Source organism: Vanessa tameamea, chromosome 11 (genome assembly GCF_037043105.1).
Source record: "Vanessa tameamea isolate UH-Manoa-2023 chromosome 11, ilVanTame1 primary haplotype, whole genome shotgun sequence".
NCBI classification, from domain to species: Eukaryota; Metazoa; Arthropoda; class Insecta; order Lepidoptera; family Nymphalidae; genus Vanessa; species Vanessa tameamea.
The window spans coordinates 4170059-4189957 of NC_087319.1; the positions used below are offsets into that span (position 1 = coordinate 4170059).

At 31.3% G+C, this 19899-nt stretch overlaps 1 protein-coding gene across 2 annotated transcripts; it reads right to left on the reverse strand.

Moving 5' to 3' along the window:
• Positions 1-459: 459 nt before the first annotated feature.
• LOC113400778 (organic cation transporter protein-like) lies at positions 460-16440 on the reverse strand. Of its 2 annotated transcripts, none has more exons than XM_026640429.2 (7): positions 16086-16440; positions 6077-6287; positions 3154-3254; positions 2906-3057; positions 1935-2561; positions 1638-1819; positions 460-681 (listed from the first exon to the last, which is right to left on the reverse strand). In XM_026640429.2, exons 1-7 carry the CDS (start codon positions 16250-16252, stop codon positions 523-525), a joined length of 1599 nt encoding a protein of 532 aa, XP_026496214.1. In that variant the 5' UTR covers positions 16253-16440; the 3' UTR covers positions 460-522. The 2 variants fall into 2 exon arrangements, with proteins under 2 accessions (XP_026496214.1, XP_064072337.1); XM_064216267.1 differs by lacking the exon at positions 16086-16440 and adding an exon at positions 11572-11866.
• Between the last annotated feature and the right edge of the window lie 3459 nt (positions 16441-19899).

The window sequence follows — 19899 nt, forward strand, 5'->3', positions numbered from 1 at the left end:
ACAGTTAAATAAGACTCAATAACTCAATAATGATAATTATATAATTTAATTTTTTTATTTTAATATTATACCTTTCTTCTAAAATTAATAGAAGGATATTTGCAATTAGTATAACTATAAACTCTTTTCATACTAATAACATTAATATGGTAAAAGGTTGACAAAATATAATTTACTAAATTGTTTTACAAAGTTTCATAACTCCAATAAATAAATTTCAATTTATTTGATTAGATATTCTTCAGTGAACTCACAGTTTTCAAACTCAAAACAATGAATTTTTTATTTGTTTAAAGCCATATTATGTCTTTTGCAATAATACTAATTATATAATTAAAAATAGTACTTATTTCTTAAATTATTACTTTGTATAAATAATAAGATAATCTAATCTAAGAATCGTCATCGATGAACTATTATATTTGCGGTCATCAGAAGATATCGTCACAAAAACAACTGTTATAAAATGTTCTTATTTATACAACTTTAATACTTAAATATACATATATTAAGAGATCAGATTTATAAATGTGTCATAACTTTAGACTTGTGGTGTTCTATTTGAGCAATTGTGTCAAATAATGGCAGAGTTTTTGTTTCAGGTGTAAAGGTTAGTAGCAGAGCTGCTATAACTGCGGTTGAAGAGAACAGAATTGCCGGTAGAGCATCCAGCTCGCTCACCTGAAAAGAGTAAATTAAGTACTTTATAGAAATATATTCAAAGAACTCGATAGATGATCTCATTAGTATGTATTTAAAAAAATAACAGATTTAATAGAACAAGAGTTTCAGATGTGTACAAAATATATAACATTGTATTAACATAAGGTGAAATAGGGGTTGAACGTTAGTATGGAAGTTCGTAATTTTTTTAGTTAGGGTCATAAAACTTTATTTTTGGGATACTGATTAAATAGGAGTAGATACTTATTTAAGTATTTTTGCATATTCTACCCCTACGGGGGTGAAATAAGGGTTGAAAGTTTGTATAGAAATCCGTCATTTTTTAAGATAGAAACATGAAAGTTTATTTTTGGGATACTGATAAAAAATGAGTAGATACGTATTTAAGCGTTTCTAGATAATCTACCACTAAGGGGGTGAAATAAGGGTTGAAATTTGTTATGGAAGTCAGTCATTTATTAAGTCAAAAACATGAAACTTTTTTTGGGATACTGATTAAAAGTGAGTAAATACCTATTTATTTATTTTTTTATATTCTACCATTAAGGGGGTGAAATAAGGGTTGAAAGTTAGTCTGGAAGTCCGTCATTTTGAAGTTAGAAGCTCGAAATTTATTTTTGGGCTATCGATTAAAAATGACTAGATACGTATTTAAGCGTTTTTGTATATTCTACCTTAAGGGCTGGAATACACACTAATGTGGTATACAAAGAGGTCATACATTAACGTAATATTTTAATTTAATTTGTAAATATATTCATATTCTACGCGATCAAAGCCGCGGGTAACAGCTAGTAATGAATAAATGCCTAATTACCAAGAATAAACGAGAAACTAATCTAATTCTTATATTTATACCACGATATGTTATATGTTCAATTATAAAATAAAAATGTAGATTATATTTTTATTTTATAATATTGTATATTCATATTTTTACTAAATTATATTACCAATAGAGGAGTTAGTGGTGCCAACATACTGCCAACCCTAGCTGCTGTATTGCCACATCCAACGAGAGTCCCCCGAACACTAGTCGGAAATAATTCTAAGCTGTACGTGTAAACTCCCGTAAAGCAGAATGCGACTCCCAACTTTCCAAATAAAAATAACGCCACCTTCAGCCAGGATAAAGCTGCAAAAATGTAAATGAAGAAATTAAAAATAGTTTCCAATATAATTATATATGTATAATAGGTCTCTATTGTGCAAAACAATGAAAACCTTATTAATATTTAATATATACTTACATTCAGGGGTGTAAGTTTGAGCAATAAGGAAACACGCGGAGCAAATATAGGCACACCTCAAAGATATATTTCGTCCAAACTTTTTAAAACATAAAAACGCTAAATAATCTCCAGGAAAAGCTGTCAATGATGATAGTACAAAATTTATGTATTTATTACCAGGTAGCAAAACTGAATGTACTATTAGACCGTAATACACGAAGCTTGATGTAAAAAAGCAGAAAGACGTGACAGCTAAACGTAGCATTGTCTCTTTCGACGCTAGAATATCTTTAATGGTCTCTTTCTGTTTTTGTATTACTACATCGAACTTTTTGCGTAACTCTTCATCGCTTATATCGTCAATTTCTTTGCCTGTTACTTCTAATTTGTTCATTTTTGCAACTAGTTTTAACGTGTTTTTCGCTTCTGTTGACTTCCCTCTTATCATTTGCCATCTTATACTCTCTTTGAGCAATAGGGCGTAAAAACCATAAAGTACCGTTGGAGCATATACAACTATGATCAGGAGCTTCCAATATTTCAAACCCATTGCTATGAATGCAAATAGTACTTCTCCAACGTAAACTGCATACGAAAAAATTACACCAGCCAATACTCGTTTTGAATCTCCGCCAAGTTCTATTACTGTAACGAAACAAGTAAAACTTAAATTGAAGTATTTTTAAAATTTGAAATTCTTCATTAATCGGGGTTTTGCAATAGTTATACTATTTCGTATTGTTATTAAATAAATTGTTATAACATTTCGATGCAGGGTGTCAACATTTTATAAGTGTATCGAGCGTTTATAAATCAGTATTCATAAAAATCTATCTTAGTACGAAAATAGTTTTAGGCTCTTTAACAATCATAATAAGAAACTCACCGTTCAAGTTTTGAAAAAAAAACATGTGAGATACATAAGTTACAAAATCACCGGTACTATTCTATTATTCCACCATACAAATATATATATACATCGTACTTACACAAGACAACAGCAACCGTATAAAGTCCTGAGACGAGAACCGACTCCAAAAATTCGACTCCAAGATATAAATAAAAATTAGTGATGAATATTTTGCACAAGCCGACTAAACCACCAACTGAGCAAATAATAATAGTGGGTTTTCTTCCAATTCTAAAAAAAAATCACATATTAAATAATAACATAATAATTATAATGGTCTTGCATATTTGCGAAGCTTTTAATAAGTTTTAAAAAAGATATTATTACTTATCAGCTATCCACCCCGTGATTATCATTGACACAACCATTCCGGCATTGTGTATACCTCCGACGAGAGTCGATTTCCACGACTGGCAACCCAAATTGAGCTGAAAAAAACCATCATAACATTACAAAATCAACAAATATCCATATAAACCGTAAGTGTTCTTTTGTGGTTAAACATGAACATTTTTTAAAACACTATTAATAATAAATAACGAACATAATACAAGTACTCATTGTAAAATCAAGAGAGAATTTTATTATTTTTCTGTTTTCTAATTTCAGCTATATAACCGGCTTAATACACTGTCATATAATAATCAATTTATTCCCACATCAACCTGTTTGCGCATAATATTCCTCGTGTTACGTGAAAATGATTTCGTTTTGCGTGTCTATCTTGTGTATCTCGTTCTATTAAGGCTATTATAGATACAAACAAAAAGAAAACCAATATGGCAAGACTGATACCTGTTGCTATTTAAGTCGATGTAGTCAGTTGCTTGCAGGTATATTGTCTTAATAATTACGATGAAAAGGCAAGTGTTGTATATTGGTAGCCGATTCTTTAAAACGTAAGCTGTCATTTAATCGATTTCCAAATAGATAAAGCAATCAAATGATGGAATCACTTGATGGTAGCCTGGTAGGGTCAATGATGAGTACGGCCTTAGAAATCCTATCCAGAAAAATATTATTAAAATTATTAAATCAAGATTGCTATTATTTTCCAATAACCAAATATTCTAAATAGGCAATAAGCAAACATGGCAAAGTATTTATGACATAGATCGAACACAAATACTTCTTTCTAGTTATTTAATTATATCTTCAATGGAGATTGTTTAACATGATTATTTATGACTAATTAAAGGTCACGGCTGCCTGCGGCAAGAATAAGTGTGTCTATATAAAATGTTTATATGGAACCAAATATATAATTCCAATCGAAGGCGGAGTAAATATAAATGAATCTTAGATTTACATATTCCTTGGAATTTGTTAATAGCTCAAGGAGAGGCCTTTACTTACTAGTTACATTACAGGCTGTTGCTACATTATAATACACTACAACACTATTCCACTTTACTGCTTTAATAATTTGACTACCAAAGCTACGATATAGACTTCGCCGAAACACGAGCTGCCAGGCATTTTTTTTTGACATCTTCCACAATCATTGCGATATTTCAGTGAATTTACACAAAACATTTATCAATTAAACACATAAACCTTGATCATGTATTCATTGGTGAAATCGATACAATCCATTCGATAGTTTCTGAGTTTATTGCGTTCAGACAGACAGACGGCAAACGTGACGGGGCGACTTTTATTTTATAATATTTAGTAATACATGTCATGGTTAATATCTATAAATGTTATATTCACTGACTTAATATTTTATTTATATTAGAAAATATAATTATAATAATTATTGTACCTACGTAGTTTCTATATATCCGCCGGTTATTAGATACTTATCTACGTCTAGGTCTTCGTATATAAACATTAAACTACTTACGGTACTAATTATATTATATCAATAAATATGTTAATATTTTTTAAACTGGAACATACAGCCGATCAGTTATTAACACATACAAACATAAAATATATAAGTAGGAGAAATACCACTGGCTGACTCATCGCGAGATTTCCGTAACTATAAGAGCGATTGACTTAAAATTTAGCATAGTTATCACGACGTAAATGCTCACTAAATTTTATGAAAATTTTAACCTTAAGGGTAGGAAACGGAAGGTGTGACTTTGTACGGATTATTTACAAAGGTGCGTCGTACAGCTAATATAAAACGAACCTACAGTCTACTAGTTTAAATAGCACATAAAGTGCCCTTGACATATACAACCTTCTTGTTTGAATTTGAAAAACCAATGTTACTTAATTATTTACAATTACTATTTATTAATAATACTTGCAAATCCCTTTATCTCGGTCTCCAAATAGTTTTTATAACACTTGCAATTAAATATTATCTCAACGGAAGGAAAACGATATACTGAACTTACTTAAAAGAGCTCACGTCGTGTAATCTTATAATGATTATTATGTGTACATATAATAAATCTGTATAAACACGCGAATGCATCTACAGACATTATTTTGCGTTACGTTGTTATGAATTTATGCCGGTCTTTTTCGGTCGAATCCACTTTCCAAACCGGTAAGAGTTTCATGTAAAACTACCACGTGTGTCGAGCGTAGTGTGTACGCCAAACAGTGATTATATACTCTTTGGTGTGAATTGCTTGAATATCTTGCTTAAATATAGATTATATATATATTAGTTACAAATTATTATTACCTTTTCGCTACCGATTATAAAGCAATCTTGCTCATAGTTAACCTTTGCTGTAAGTTTAATGAGACAATATGCGATAACAATGAATAGTAAATAAATATTGGCACACCATTTATGTCATCACTAGAGGTATTGAGATTAAGTTTATTTATATTTTTAATTCCTATATTTTTATACAAGAATCAGATTCAACCACGTTACCTTAAAATTAAAACTATTCGAATACATTTTTTTTTCTTTTCAAAACAGGCTTATGTTTTACATATTACATAACATTTTGTAATGATGTGTGCGAACTTTAAACGTACCTGCAGCCCAAATGTTAATAAAAACGGAATTCTACGAAATTGAAAATTAAATTAATTTCGAGTCGATGTAGAAAAAGTTCATTAATTTTCTATGTTGTCTTGGGTCTGGGTGTTTGTGGTACCGTCGTTACTTCTGATTTTCCATAACACAAGTGCTTTAGCTACTTACATTGGAATCAGAGTAATGTATGTGATGTTCTCCAATATTTATTTATTTATTTATTTATTTATTATTATTATTATTAAATTTATGCATTTTCCTTAAAAAAATCTGTGTTCACCCCAAACTTACCTCAGCAACGATGGAGTTGTTGTTTTCATATACCCACTCGTGGCATTCTTCCAATATCTCTAGAAACGTGTTATTGGAACATGTTTGGTTTGATTTGTCATATTTTTGCATGTCTACAACCGGTTTCAAACACCTGGCATTCACTCCTTTCGGCCACCAATCTGGAATCTCTACACTTGGTTTTGCACCTTCGCATTCTGACACCAGACATCTGGAACAGAGTTGTTGGTATTCGTTATATCCTTTACTTCTAATATTTTATTTCAAATGAATGTAGTTTGATAGTTAACATAATAAAATGCAATTATGTTACTGATCTATTGTTATAATTTCGGTACATGTTACATACGAAATCAGTCATAATTGATTCACATGGGCATACATATTTCTTAAGTGGTATAAATTGAAATCATATTGAAGTCAATTGATGAAAATGAGAAATGGAAATGTTACAAATGTTTTATTTATAGAGCTGTTTTAACGCAGAATAATTAATTAGTTCTCATTTAAAAAATAATATAAATGAAGTAAACATGACAGTAAAAACTGTTGTGATTATTATTAATTTTTTACATTACACTTTAGTCAGTCTTTAAAGAGGAAGATTATCCACTTGGTTAATTTTTACGTGTTATGCGATATCTTTAGCTATTGTGAACTGATTTTTATCTAGTTACAAGGACAGGACGTCTATCACTGAACATGAAATTAATAATAAAAAAAACAAGTTCGTGTTTATTCAATCTCCTTCTAAGTTAGCTTATATGGAAGGAACGATACGAAGAGACGTGAAATCATCGTTTGATGACTTTTATTGCACATCATATAGTGGCGGATACGGGGCTATCTTTCCCCAGGTTACACAATACATATATGATACATAGCTAAGTGCATCACATTAAATAAATATGTAATAGTAAAATTAGCTAGATTTCTTGGCGTTTATGGTTTATTTTACGCTTATTAGGGTCGTAGCGTGAAACTTTACAACCTATGGGTATCGGCTATTCCTATCTCAATAAACTAGTCAGTCTAAAGCAAAAAGGAAATTCATTACGGACTGCTAGTTACTTAGATAAGCGTGTGTATATATACGATTTTTTATTCGATTCATATGAATTACCAGTTATGAAATGTCAAAGGTCGAGAATAACATAAACTGCTAGTACACATCAATCTCGGTTACGATGTTTGCATAAAGATTTAAATTATTTGATGTGGCGCCAAAAAAATAACACATACCGAACATTTTTTTTTTATTACGTTCTAATCTTTTTAATTAATTAATCAAACACGGCACGCGTCAAACGTCCATTGATATATTGATATTTTTTCTTATTTTAATGTCGAGAATATTTGACTATAAATGTGAGAAGCGTGAACTTTATGTTCTTGTATTTACTTAAATGTTTATCATGAGGTTACTGCTACATTTAAATATACGTTAAAATTTTTATTTACAAAAATACCGATTCATAGATTACAGGTATATATTATTATATACTTAAATTAAAACCTATAAATCAGAGTATTTTTTTCTATTAAAAAAGTAAAAGCCGGTTTATGTCCTACCGCGAGACTGATGCCTCCTCTCCATTTGAGGAAAAGGTCAGTGGACGCACATGTGGAAGATTTATTATGCAAAATTACCAGTCACTTGTTCAAACCATTGAACCACTTCGCCTTCAATTAACTTTTTTTTATTCACTAATAGAGAATTTTTCATCTATGCTAATACTAGCTGTTCCCGCGGCTTTGCTCGCGTAGAATATGAATATATTTACAAATTAACTTAAGATATTACGTTAATGTAAGACCTCTTTGTATACCACATTGGTGTGTATTTCAGCCCATAGGGCAGAATATCCAGAAACGCTTAAATGCGAATCAACCCATTTTTAATCGGTAGCCAATAAATAAAATTTCGAGCTTTTAACTTCAAAATGACGGACTTCCAGATTAACCTGTATACGAAATGTCAACACCTATTTTTCCCTTTAGGTCTAAAATATCAAGAAACGCTTAATTATGTATCAACTAATTTCTAATCAGTGGCTCAAAAATAAAATTTCATGCTTCTAACTTCAAAAATGACGGACTTCCAGACTATTCTATATACGAAATGTGTACCCAATTTCTCTCCTTACGCGTAAAATATCCAAAAACGCTTAAATGCGAATCAACTCATTTTTAATCGGTATCCCAAAAATAAAATTTCATGCTTCTAACTTCAAAATGACGGATTTCAAGACTAACTTATACACGAAATATCAACGCCTACTTTTTCCCTTTAGGAGTAAAATATCAAGAAACGCTTAAATATGCATGTACTCATTTTTAATCAGTAGCCTAAAAATAAAGTTTCCTGCTTCTAACTTCAAAAATGACGGTTCGTATATCCTATATACGAAATGTCACCCCCATTTCCCTCCTTAGGCGTAAAATATCCAGAATTGTTTAAATACGTATCAACTCATTTTTTAATCGGTATCCCAAAAATAAAATTTCTAGGTTCTAACTTCAAAAATGACAGACTTCCAGGCAAACCTGTATACGGAATGTTAACCCAATTTCCCTCCTTAGGCGTAAAATATCCAGAAACGCTTAAATACGTATCTACTCATTTTAAAAATAAAGTTTCTTATTTTTAGCTTAAAAAATGATGACTTCCATACAAACGTTCAACCCTTATTTCACCCCTTTAGTGGTAGAATTTCCAAAATTCGCTACTTAGTGTGTGTCATGATATTTTAGTTTATAAGTGTACAGCCTAAAATATAAGTTTTATGCTTCTAGTTCTAAAAATGACAATACTTTCAACAACTTACAACCTTTCATCTCCCTTTTCAACCCCTTACAGCACTTTTTTCCAAATAAAAATGCCTATGTCCATCCTTAAACTCTAGACTATTTGTATACCAAATTTCATTTAAATCGGTCCAGTAGTTTTGGCGTGAAAGCGAGACAGACAGACAGAGTTACTTTCGCATTTATAATATTAAAAATATACTAGTATATATATATATACTAGTACTAGTATGGAAGTATGGATTATAAACGCGAAAGTAACTCTGTCTGTTACGATTTCAGGGCTGAGACGCTGAAGCGGATTTGATGAAATTTTGTATGCTTGAACCTCGAGGAACAAAATGGGCTACTTTTTATATCTAAAACCTGACGAACAACCCCTTTAACGAACAACTATTCAATCAATATTTTTATGTTTAAACAACAAGTTCTAGGTACTCTATCTACCCATCAATAACAAAAAGGTTTTATATTAAAGAACGTGAACAGCGTGTTTCATTATGTACTTTTTTTGTAACACGATGAATAGAATTAATTATACAAAAAATGTTATGCAAAAACAAAATATCGATCTAAACCATGTGATGTTAAAAATTAATTTAAGTTGTTTATTTTCCTTATGGTTTTTAATATTTGTTCGAAAGTAGGAGTTTGCATAATATTGAACTTTATCGCTGTATATTTGAAACTAAATTAATATTACACATTCAAACAATAAATTTATCATTTAAAAACCTATAAGATTTAGGTTTAAAAACATAGTATTAAATTGATAATGAATGGTTATTTTTTATCATAAATATTTTCATATACGATATGTCTTAAAAAATAAACAATGTTTTTTGAAATATTTAAAAAAGAAATCTATACTTATATTATAAATGCGAAAGTAACTCGGTCTGTCTGTTTGTTGCACTTGAATAGCTAAACCACTGAATCACTGTTAATGAAATTTAGTACAAAGTAGACTTGAACTCCAAAGACAGATATAGGCTACTTATTTTATCCTTCAAGGAGGTCAAATTGTAGACTAGGGATTAGTATGCGAGGTTGTTTAATGGTTGAGATAAACTGTACACAACTTTAAGCCTTTTTAATAATAAACTCTCACCAAAACTTATTTAATAATAAACTCTAAATCTTAGTCGACTAATAGTAAATAATAATAACTAATAAATGTAAATCATGCATGATATTTTTGATGTCATGAACTTGTTATTTGAATTCATAAAATGACATCAATTATAAATTAACTACATATATATACATTAACAAAACAGATTTATGAATTGATTTAAAAAAAATACAAAACACTTTAGAGTTTCTATATAACTAAGTACAGAATTGAATTTGAAAAGAGGTTTTACCGTATTTTTTTGCCGTTTTTTGTCGGCAGAAGCCTCATTGAGAACCGGTGCCTCAGGTAGAATTGAAGCAACAGACTTGTAAATACCCAAAAAAGTGAAAATCATTATGAACTCCTTCCTGAGAGACTTGTATACTTTCCTCTCAAATATATTAGAAGTATAGAACTCGTATTATTTTGTGGATTTTTATATGATCTTGATTATGGTGTTGCTAAGTGACATCAAATAACCTTCTCTAAACAGTTAAAGATTATAAAATGAAGGGCAAATGGTGCATCCGAAACAATATATAGAAGCAATGCAGCGAATACAGAATCAAAAGCAAATACGAATTCGAAGTACTGCGAAACGAAGCATCATTTTGTTCCTTTGTCAAAGGTGCCGTCACTTTAATAATCAATTATTGATAGTAACAAATTGTTAATTACGACACACACTATCGGGATTTTGTAAAGACCTCCTATTGGATCCGATTCTACCCGATCAATTAATTAAAAGAACTACTTATTCTTTAGGTTTTTTTATAAAGCTGATAAAATTACCTATAGGTATAATATACTTTTCTTTACACATTCAAATCAAAGTTTACCTCATGATAAACAACGATCTTATGATAAATTTCTTATCAAATTTTTATTTGAATTGCAAAAAAATTAAACAAAAATTCTATTAATTAATTAATGACGAATAAATTGTTATAAATATTTAATGGTTATACAAAGATTTACCTACCGTTTCAATTTCTAGTGTCTTTTATTGTATTGTATTGACATTAAAACAAATAAAAAATAGTATTATTAAGTGATAATCTATTACTACTGCTAAATGTTTTTTTATACATATAATAAAATAAAACAAAGTGTATTAGTGTCTTAATCGTTTCGTAAAAAATGTTAAACATTTGCTATGGAACTTAATAAATTAAATTTTTTTCTTAAAAATGTCACCAGTGCAGTTGTGTATTTATTGCAGTTAATTGTAGTCGAGTGTGGAAAAAATAGGAGTACAGTTAGATATATATATATATATTCAAAAAACTTAGGTACGTTTATCCGTTGACAAGTTTAGTGATACAACTATAATTTGCAAATGCACCGTATAAAAGTCATGGTTAAAACAAGTTTCGTGAAAAATAAATCGAATAAAAAAATATATTTTAAATTTAACGGCTTTTACAGACACGTGAATCACAATACTGAAGTTGAGGAAAATACGTATTTTTTTTAACTAATTTAAAATTAACCTTTTAGATAATTATTTGATCTATATATTATTTTAGAATATATTAACACTTTTAAATAAAATAAACAAATTAATTACCTGTGTTCAACGTTTTCAGCAACAAATATATAATTAACGTGCATCATAGAAACCGTCACAAGTGGTAAACATACTAATATATATTGAAACAATTGAAATCTATCGAACTTTTCAAATTCTTGATAAATATCTTCGGAACGCGCACAGTTATTGGAAGTCGCGGTCATATTTATTACGATAATTCACAACCGTGTAATAATTTTGTTACAAATAATATATTTTACACTGGCTTACGATATACCGAATACTATCAGATACGGATACTGTCAAACAACTAATTATAAAAAAACAATCTTTGACTTATGATACGAAGCGATTCGTCGAGATGACAGGCCGCATACCAAATGAATAGCAGTTTGCAAAATTACGCTGCAATTTGTGTATACTCTAAGTATTCACAGTGATGTGAGTTTAACGTCAAATCAATAAGTTTCTTACTGATTATGATAAGGTGATATCTAATTTTCTTGTCGTAAATACGAACTTCTATATATTAATTAACGTTAAACTTGTGAGACAAGAATAATTTATAACGTTTTGCGCAGATGATAACGTATGAAGACATATGTACATTTACAGACATAAACGCATAATAAATTATAATATCTTATTTTCCATGGTCTCACTTTTCATATCCATATATAAACTACGATAATAATTGTTCCTGATTATATATATTTGTTTTTAATCTCCGGATAAGCATATGACTCTACTCCACCAGATGGTAAGTAGGCGAAGACGGCCTTTACAGCCAGAAAGAAATAACTGCACTAGTCGCCTTTACCCTGCAGACCCGCAAATTGCCTCTTCAAGCCTCGTTTGAAGGAACCCGGTTTATAAGAGGAGATTACATGCTCTTGTAGGGAATTCCATTTTTTAACGGCGCGTTGAAGAAAAAAATATGTCAAATTTCTTCATGCGATGCAAGACCCCCGAATTTCTGTGAGGCTGTTTTAACAACAACTTCGATATGAACCCTTGGACTAAAATCGCAGCGAACATCAATACCCAGTAATTTTGCTTTGTATCACCAGTCTAGTGCTACAGAGGGCTAGTACAAGGGAAAATGGTGACTTTTTGATAAATGAAGATTGTGGTGGAAATATCAGAACTAGAACGCGAAGGCTACGCCTATATAAATATAAATATAAATATAAATATTGGACAACATCACATACATTACTCTGATCCCAATGTAAGTAGCTAAAGCACTTGTGTTATGGAAAATCAGAAGTAACGACGGTACCACATACACCCAGACCCAAGACAACATAGAAAACTAATGAACTTTTTCTACATCGACTCGGCCGGGAATCGAACCCAGGACCTCGGAGTGGCGTACCCATGAAAACCGGTGTACACACTACTCGACCACGGAGGTCGTCAAAACAACAATTTGCCTATGTAGGCAATCTAGATGCAGAGCTGAGCTGTAAAGAAGAACACTATGCCAGACTCTGTCTAAACTGACTGTGACTACAACTATGTCTAAAGCCTTGGAAATATCGAGGCTAACAGCTATCGAATCCCCACGCTTTTCGATACAGCTATTGACAAGCGATACCCCGGAGGTGAGTAACGTACGCTAGAAGATCACCAGTGGACTATTTTGATCGAAATCCGTACTGACGATCATTAATTAGATTTTGATCTTCTAGGTAATGGATCAGTTGGTTGTTTAAGATCCATTCTATTACCTTACAAAGTACTGAGTTGATAACTATTGGCTGGGACAGACCGGTCTCCTTTTTGGGAACCGTTTGCACATTAGTCTCTCGCCAAGCCTCACACACGTCTGTAGAAAGAGACAACTGGAGCAGATGCGTACTAAAGACAACTCTGTTGCACACTTCTTCAGCAGCAAGTATCCCATCAGGACCGCTAACTTTTTGTACATTTAGTGATTGTAGCTCAGTGATTTGAATATCTGACATTGTGTAGCCACATGTAAGTATCGTTAGTGGCATTTAAGCAACGTTCTTTCCAAGGGGCTAAATTTCTTATAAAGTTCGTTAAATTTTTCTAATAATTCGTATAAAATTAAAGCAAAGTGAAACAGTAATAGCAGAGAATCGTCTCATAGAGAACGATGCTATACTGCAGGTTGTTGGACAAGAGCGTGGTTCAGTGAGGCCATATAATTTTAATTATTCATGTACAATGCTTAACTTAATTGATTTAGCTAATTTTTTTTCAAACATTAATTGAGGATTACTTTACTGCATTATTACAAATAGTTACCGGAATTTCACCCATCTTTAAAGAATCATCGTACCGATTTATCGCTATCAAAGGTAAATGAGTGTGCAAAACAATACGAATGGACTAAATTTCATATTGTACATTTTGCTCTATCTAAATGATCAGGAAATGCTAAAAAATGGTGTAATCGTAGGAATACTGTCTTACAATCCTAGTCAGAGTGGCGAATATTACTTCGTCATTTTAACAGAAATGTTTGAAAATCAATAAGGGAAGGAGACACTTTAGATGATTATTTCTATAAGAAAAATAATTTATTAAATGTGATATTTTCGGTTTGGTCTGGCATTGCATTATGCACGGTAGAGACGATCGTGCAATGCGTTCCTGAGCGTCATCCGCTCGTTTTTAGAATCTCTAAAAATCTCTAAAAAATCTTGAAGACGTTTGTAAAGAATACAAAGAATATGATCTTATTTAAGTAGAAATAAAATTACTAATAATTTATTTTGTAATAAATGTAGTTGACCTGAGCATCTTACAATACAATGTCGCATCAAAAATACGCAGTTAAATTTTGGACATAATAGATTTTCGTCATAATTTGCCATACTAATTGTAACAAAGAAGGTCATAGAGTCTACCAATACACTAAGTGCAGTTTTAAAAGTATTAGAAGTAATGCAATACTAATAATATATTGAACAATGAAAAACTTGTCAAAGAAATTATTGTCAGAAAGTACGAACGTAAAAAAATCTAAATATTATAAATAGGCCGTTGTAATGACTTTATTTAAAATTGAATGTTTTGTTGACTTTGAAAGTGACTGCACGCTTATACGACTAGAGACTACTTCTGAATTAGGGTTAAACATTTCAATTAACAATTTACCAATTATACGTGGGATAGAAGGTGTTGATATTCAACGTTTCGGAAAAACACATTTTTTATTATGTTTAGAATATGTAGAAACAAATATTATAGCACGTGTGGTTGCTAACAACTTTCTTAGATGGTATACATAATATGTTAAAGCAGGGTAATAAACTTTTCATACTGTCCATTATACTTTACAAGCAATTTTGTTACAACCAGATTTTATTGAATAGGACAAAATAAAGATTGTATAGCTTTACCAGCCATTAAGGAATTAGTATGCTCTTTTCTTGAAGGTTTCCAAGTCGTATAGGTACGGAAAAACCTCAAGCGAAAGCTGGTTCCACAAAGTAATTAAATAGTAAAAGACGAAAATCGTTACCTAAATTTACAGGTCCATTTCGTATATCAAATGTTTTAGGCCACGATCAATACGAGATTTCTACTATTTCAGGTTCAAATATAACCGTAGGTCGGTAAAGTAATATTTGGTCAGCTGATCTAAAATAAAACCTTGACTGTACAAATACAATAATCTATTGAACATAAAAGATTCATTTAATGATAATGTAATTTAACTACCGATTCAATAAACAAATTTCAGTGATTTCAATTTATTGTGTTTTTTTTATAAAGTGTATGAAGTTATTAAATATTAAAAATTAAATAAACAATATAAAAAATTTAGAATTATTAAGTAATCATTTATTACAACTACTAAATGTTTTTTTTTAATATCATTTAAAAAAACATAATGTATTAGGGTCTTAATCGTTATGTAAAACATTTTCTAATTAACCTAATAATTAGAATCATAGTAAAAATACAACCCAATGTATCAAATAAAATTACATTTTAAAAAAGGGCGCTTCTTATGATGTTGTTTATCTATTTATTGTATTTAATTATAGTCGAGTGTTGAAAAAATAGGATTAAATTTAGTATATATATGTAATCTCGTCAAAGAACTTAGAGCCTTTAGAAGTTAAGAGATACAACTACAATTTGTAAATTCACCCTAGGTATAAAAATTATGACTAAAACAAGTTTCATGTAAAATAAATCGAATAGAGAAACATATTTTAAAGTTATACGACTTTTATAGACACGTGAAACACAAATTTGAAAGCGAAGGAAAATACATTATTTATTTATTTTAAATAAAAAATAGGAAGACCAAAAAATATATCAGATTTTTTTAACTAACCTCTCATAGAAATGTCCCTTTAATATGTCCTAATTGTATAAAGTAGAATTATTTTTTTTCGGCTTTAAGTATTTACATACAAAATACACTAATAAATATTCATCTTTAAAGAATCATCGTGTCGATTTATGGCTATAAAATAATAATTTTTGTATTAAAATTAAGCTTTTTAGATAATTATTTGATCTATATATTATTTTAGAATTAAAATAAACAAATTAATTACCTGTGTTCAACGTCTTCAGCAACAAATATATAATTAACGTGCATCATAGAAACCGTCACAAGTGGTAAACATACTAATATATATTGAAACAATTGAAATCTATCGAACTTTTCAAATTCTTGATAAACATCTTCGGATCGCGCGCAGTTATTGGAAGTCGCGGTCATATTTATTAATTAATAATTATAATTAATAATTTTGTTAAATATAATATATTTCACACTGTCTTAAGATATACCGAATACTATCAGATACGGATGCTGTCAAACAACTAATTATAAAAAACAATTCTTCGACGTCTGGTACGAAGCGTACGATTCGTCGAGATGACAGAACGCATACCGAATGAATAGCAGTTTACTAAACGGGCTGTAAACTTTGTATACTCGTAAGTATTCACGGTAATGTGAGTTTAACGTTAAATCATTAATTTTTAATTGATTTTTATAAGGCGATATGTATTTGTTTTTGTTGTTAATACGAACTTAAATCTATTAATAAACCTAAACTCGTTAAACAAGAATAATTTATAACGTTTTGCGATGATGATAACGTATGAAGATATACCTTACTGACATAGACGCATTATAAATTACAATTTTCATATCCATATATAAAGCCCCACAATTTTTATTGATTATAATTATTATTAAAAAAATAAAATAAAATAAATTTGAATATTAATAGCAAAGGATCATCAGTTTTACACACGATGCTCTAATGCAGTTTCGTAGACAAGAGCGGGCCTCGTCGCGATTTTTCTTTCACTGCCGAGCACGACATGAATAATAAATTCAAACTAACCACATGAACATGTGATGGTGCTTGCCGGAACTTGAACACGTATTTGTCGATTAAAATTAGCCACTGGGCCATCTCGGATGTTTAAAAGATAGAAAAGTCTTCTCTAGAGTAAATTGGCAACAGCACGAATATGTTTAGCCAGAGACGATTTGTCTTGATATTTTTAGACATTATATAATTGAATGAGTTTGGTCTAAAGATTGCCAATCGATAACATTAAATAAAGAAGTTTGACAGAAATAAATGTGATAATAATAAACAAGGCAAATAATATTAATTTCTTACCTATTTCATAGATGTATAATATGCACTTTTAATCTTTTGTTTAAATTTTCAATATTATTATATTTTAACATACAGCTGTTAATGAAAACGACACGAACCTCGATAGATAATTTTTCTTATATTGTAAGATTCCAGATTTATTGTTAGTTAAATTAAGTTAATAAAGGTCTTGTCTACAGTCCATGACGTAAGCACCGCAAAATGACTTATTATCGTTATAACGCTCTAACTAATAATACTAATATAAGAAACTAGACTATTAATTCGATAACATAATAATCTATCCTATTATATGGTAATTTAACTTCTTCAAAATTAATATATAATTAATACAAAAATGTCAGTCGTTAAAAGCGTATGAAGGTCACGGACAATCAAACATCCTAATCAAAGATCAACACATTAAAATAATATTTATTATATCATTAATAAAAATGAGAAATCAATACGTCGTCGCATACCAGTTTAACGTAGCAACAAACGAATTATAATAAGAATATTTAATATAACACACAATTACCTACATATCTCATTTGGCATCACTTTTGAAAACCTCATCCCAAATAAAACAAAAAAAAAACGAATACATCGTACAAGTTATAATAAATTTTTTCTGTCATGACACATTCGCATAAATAAATATTTAACGAGTTTGTGTCTGAATTTCGTTCAGTCGGGTATTATAAGTACAACTGGTAGTTCACGATTATTTATATACAAGTACCATTTATTTTTGTTTAAATACCATTAAGTCAATATTTATTGATGGGATATCGATTTAATTAAAATATTGTCGCCCAAACGCAGGTACCGGCATTCATCAATTTTCTTTTTTACATATTCTACGTATTATTTATTGATTTTTAACGTTAAATACAACATCAACGTTGTGGACTTGAAAACTTGGTTGTCGGGGCTTGTGCGAGATGCATTAACCGCGGCGACAGTCCAGGGTCGGGATGCTTCGGTAAGTACCTGCACGGAATAGCGCGGCGGGAGGTGTCAACCTCCTGCCACGAGTGTGGTGCGCCAGTCGACACGGCGCACCACACCCTGAGTGAGTGTGCTGCGTGGGGGCCCCAGAGGCACACCCTGGCGGCAACTATGGGCGGAGACCTCTCGCTGCCAAGCATCGTCAATGAAATGCTCGGTAGCGAGACGTGCTGGTCGGAGATGCGCTCCTTCTGCGAAAACGTGATGTCGCAGATGGAAGCCACGGAGCGGGAGCGGGAAGAGGATGCCGCTGCAGACCCGTTCCGCCGAAGACGACCGGGGAGGAGGAAGAAGCGCTACGCGCCCCTTCTCCCCCCGCCTCAATAGGCGTCGCAGGGACTACGGAGGGATCTCAGTACCCCGAGAACCCCCTCTAGGTGTCTGAGGCCCACATAGGCGGGCCGACCGTCAGGGCGTCACGGTAGTATGCGCAAGAGATCCCGTGGCGCCCGCCGAAAGACGGAGAGGGTACCGCTGGTTTTTTAGTGGGTAAACCCGGCGTACCTGGGCGCACTCGGCGTCCAGGGCTCCGGGGAGTCCCCCCCCCCCTTTCCACCACGTGGGGGAAGCGCGTAACGCGTTTTTCCAGCGAGAAAAAAAAGGTGCATTAGGTGACGCTGGCGCTTACAAGATGTCTTAGTGTGCGTTAGACTAATATAACGATTGGAATCGCAAATTTTTATTAATTCCATGTTCTAAATCGAATAAAATTGACTTATAATTATCATTCAGTACATTGTGTTGTATAATTTACACTTTTTATTAGTTTAATTGGTCGGGTGATTTTGTTTAAAAATATATTTGCAAGAACAGACTCAGTCACATTTGAATTGAATTGTATTCAATATATGCTTATAAAAAAATAATGACGGGTTATGTGGTACATTGGTAATTTAATTAGTTTATATTAATTTGTATGTAGCGTTACTTTTTGATTAATTGTAATATATTAAAATCATACACTTTTCTGTTAATAATAACGTTTTTACGTAAAATATTTTAAAAAGTTATTTAAACTAACTTATTATAAATTCTAATATGCAGGGATTTTATGTTAATCTTCTTTTCCCTGCCTTTTTCTTCAATTCTCCTCAGTTATCGACGACCTTTCCGACCTGCTTGATCCTTGAGCTTTGCGTAGAGATGTTGATCACTCTGCATCTTCTGCCTTCTGCTCACGGGGAATGTTGAATTAAATACGGCTGCTGATTTTCACCTTCAGACATCGCGTCATAATTCTAAGTTTCAGCCCCATCATCAAGATGTCCGAAAATTGCGACACAACAGCACAATTTTAAGTCATTTTTTGGTTTTCCGGAACCGATACGATCTGGGAACCTTAAAAAAACACCTTCCACTTCCACATTTCTCAAAGGCTGGTAGCGCACCTATCTCTGTCATATCTCTCGTCACATACTACATCCATATTATCTTTCCCTCCATTCCTCTACACTGTAGAGGAATCTGTAGCATTATCCCAATGTTATTTGCCATATGACATAAAACTATGAAAATAACCATAATATACACGAATACATATTTATGCAGGAATACATATTTATGATTGCAACACAATATATAACACCTATATGATGTAAATACACAATAACATTTTTTTTACAAACATAAAACAACAAATCTAGTGCTTTATCAAAGTCAATATTGTGTCCTTTTTGGGGCAATGAATTCTATTATACATATATTATATGGTGTGTCCGGCTACGGACTAGCG

Bases quoted from the DNA above. Each gene is read 5' to 3' on its own strand.
- LOC113400778 (XM_026640429.2), bottom strand. From the start codon at position 16,252: ATGACCGCGACTTCCAATAACTGCGCGCGATCCGAAGATGTTTATCAA. The intron at 3,255-6,076 runs GTAAGTTTGGGG...GGTTTTTTTCAG, and splicing joins ACAACTCCATCGTTGCTGAG to CTCAATTTGGGTTGCCAGTC. The intron at 3,058-3,153 runs GTAATAATATCT...ATTTTTTTTTAG, and splicing joins ACGGGGTGGATAGCTGATAA to AATTGGAAGAAAACCCACTA.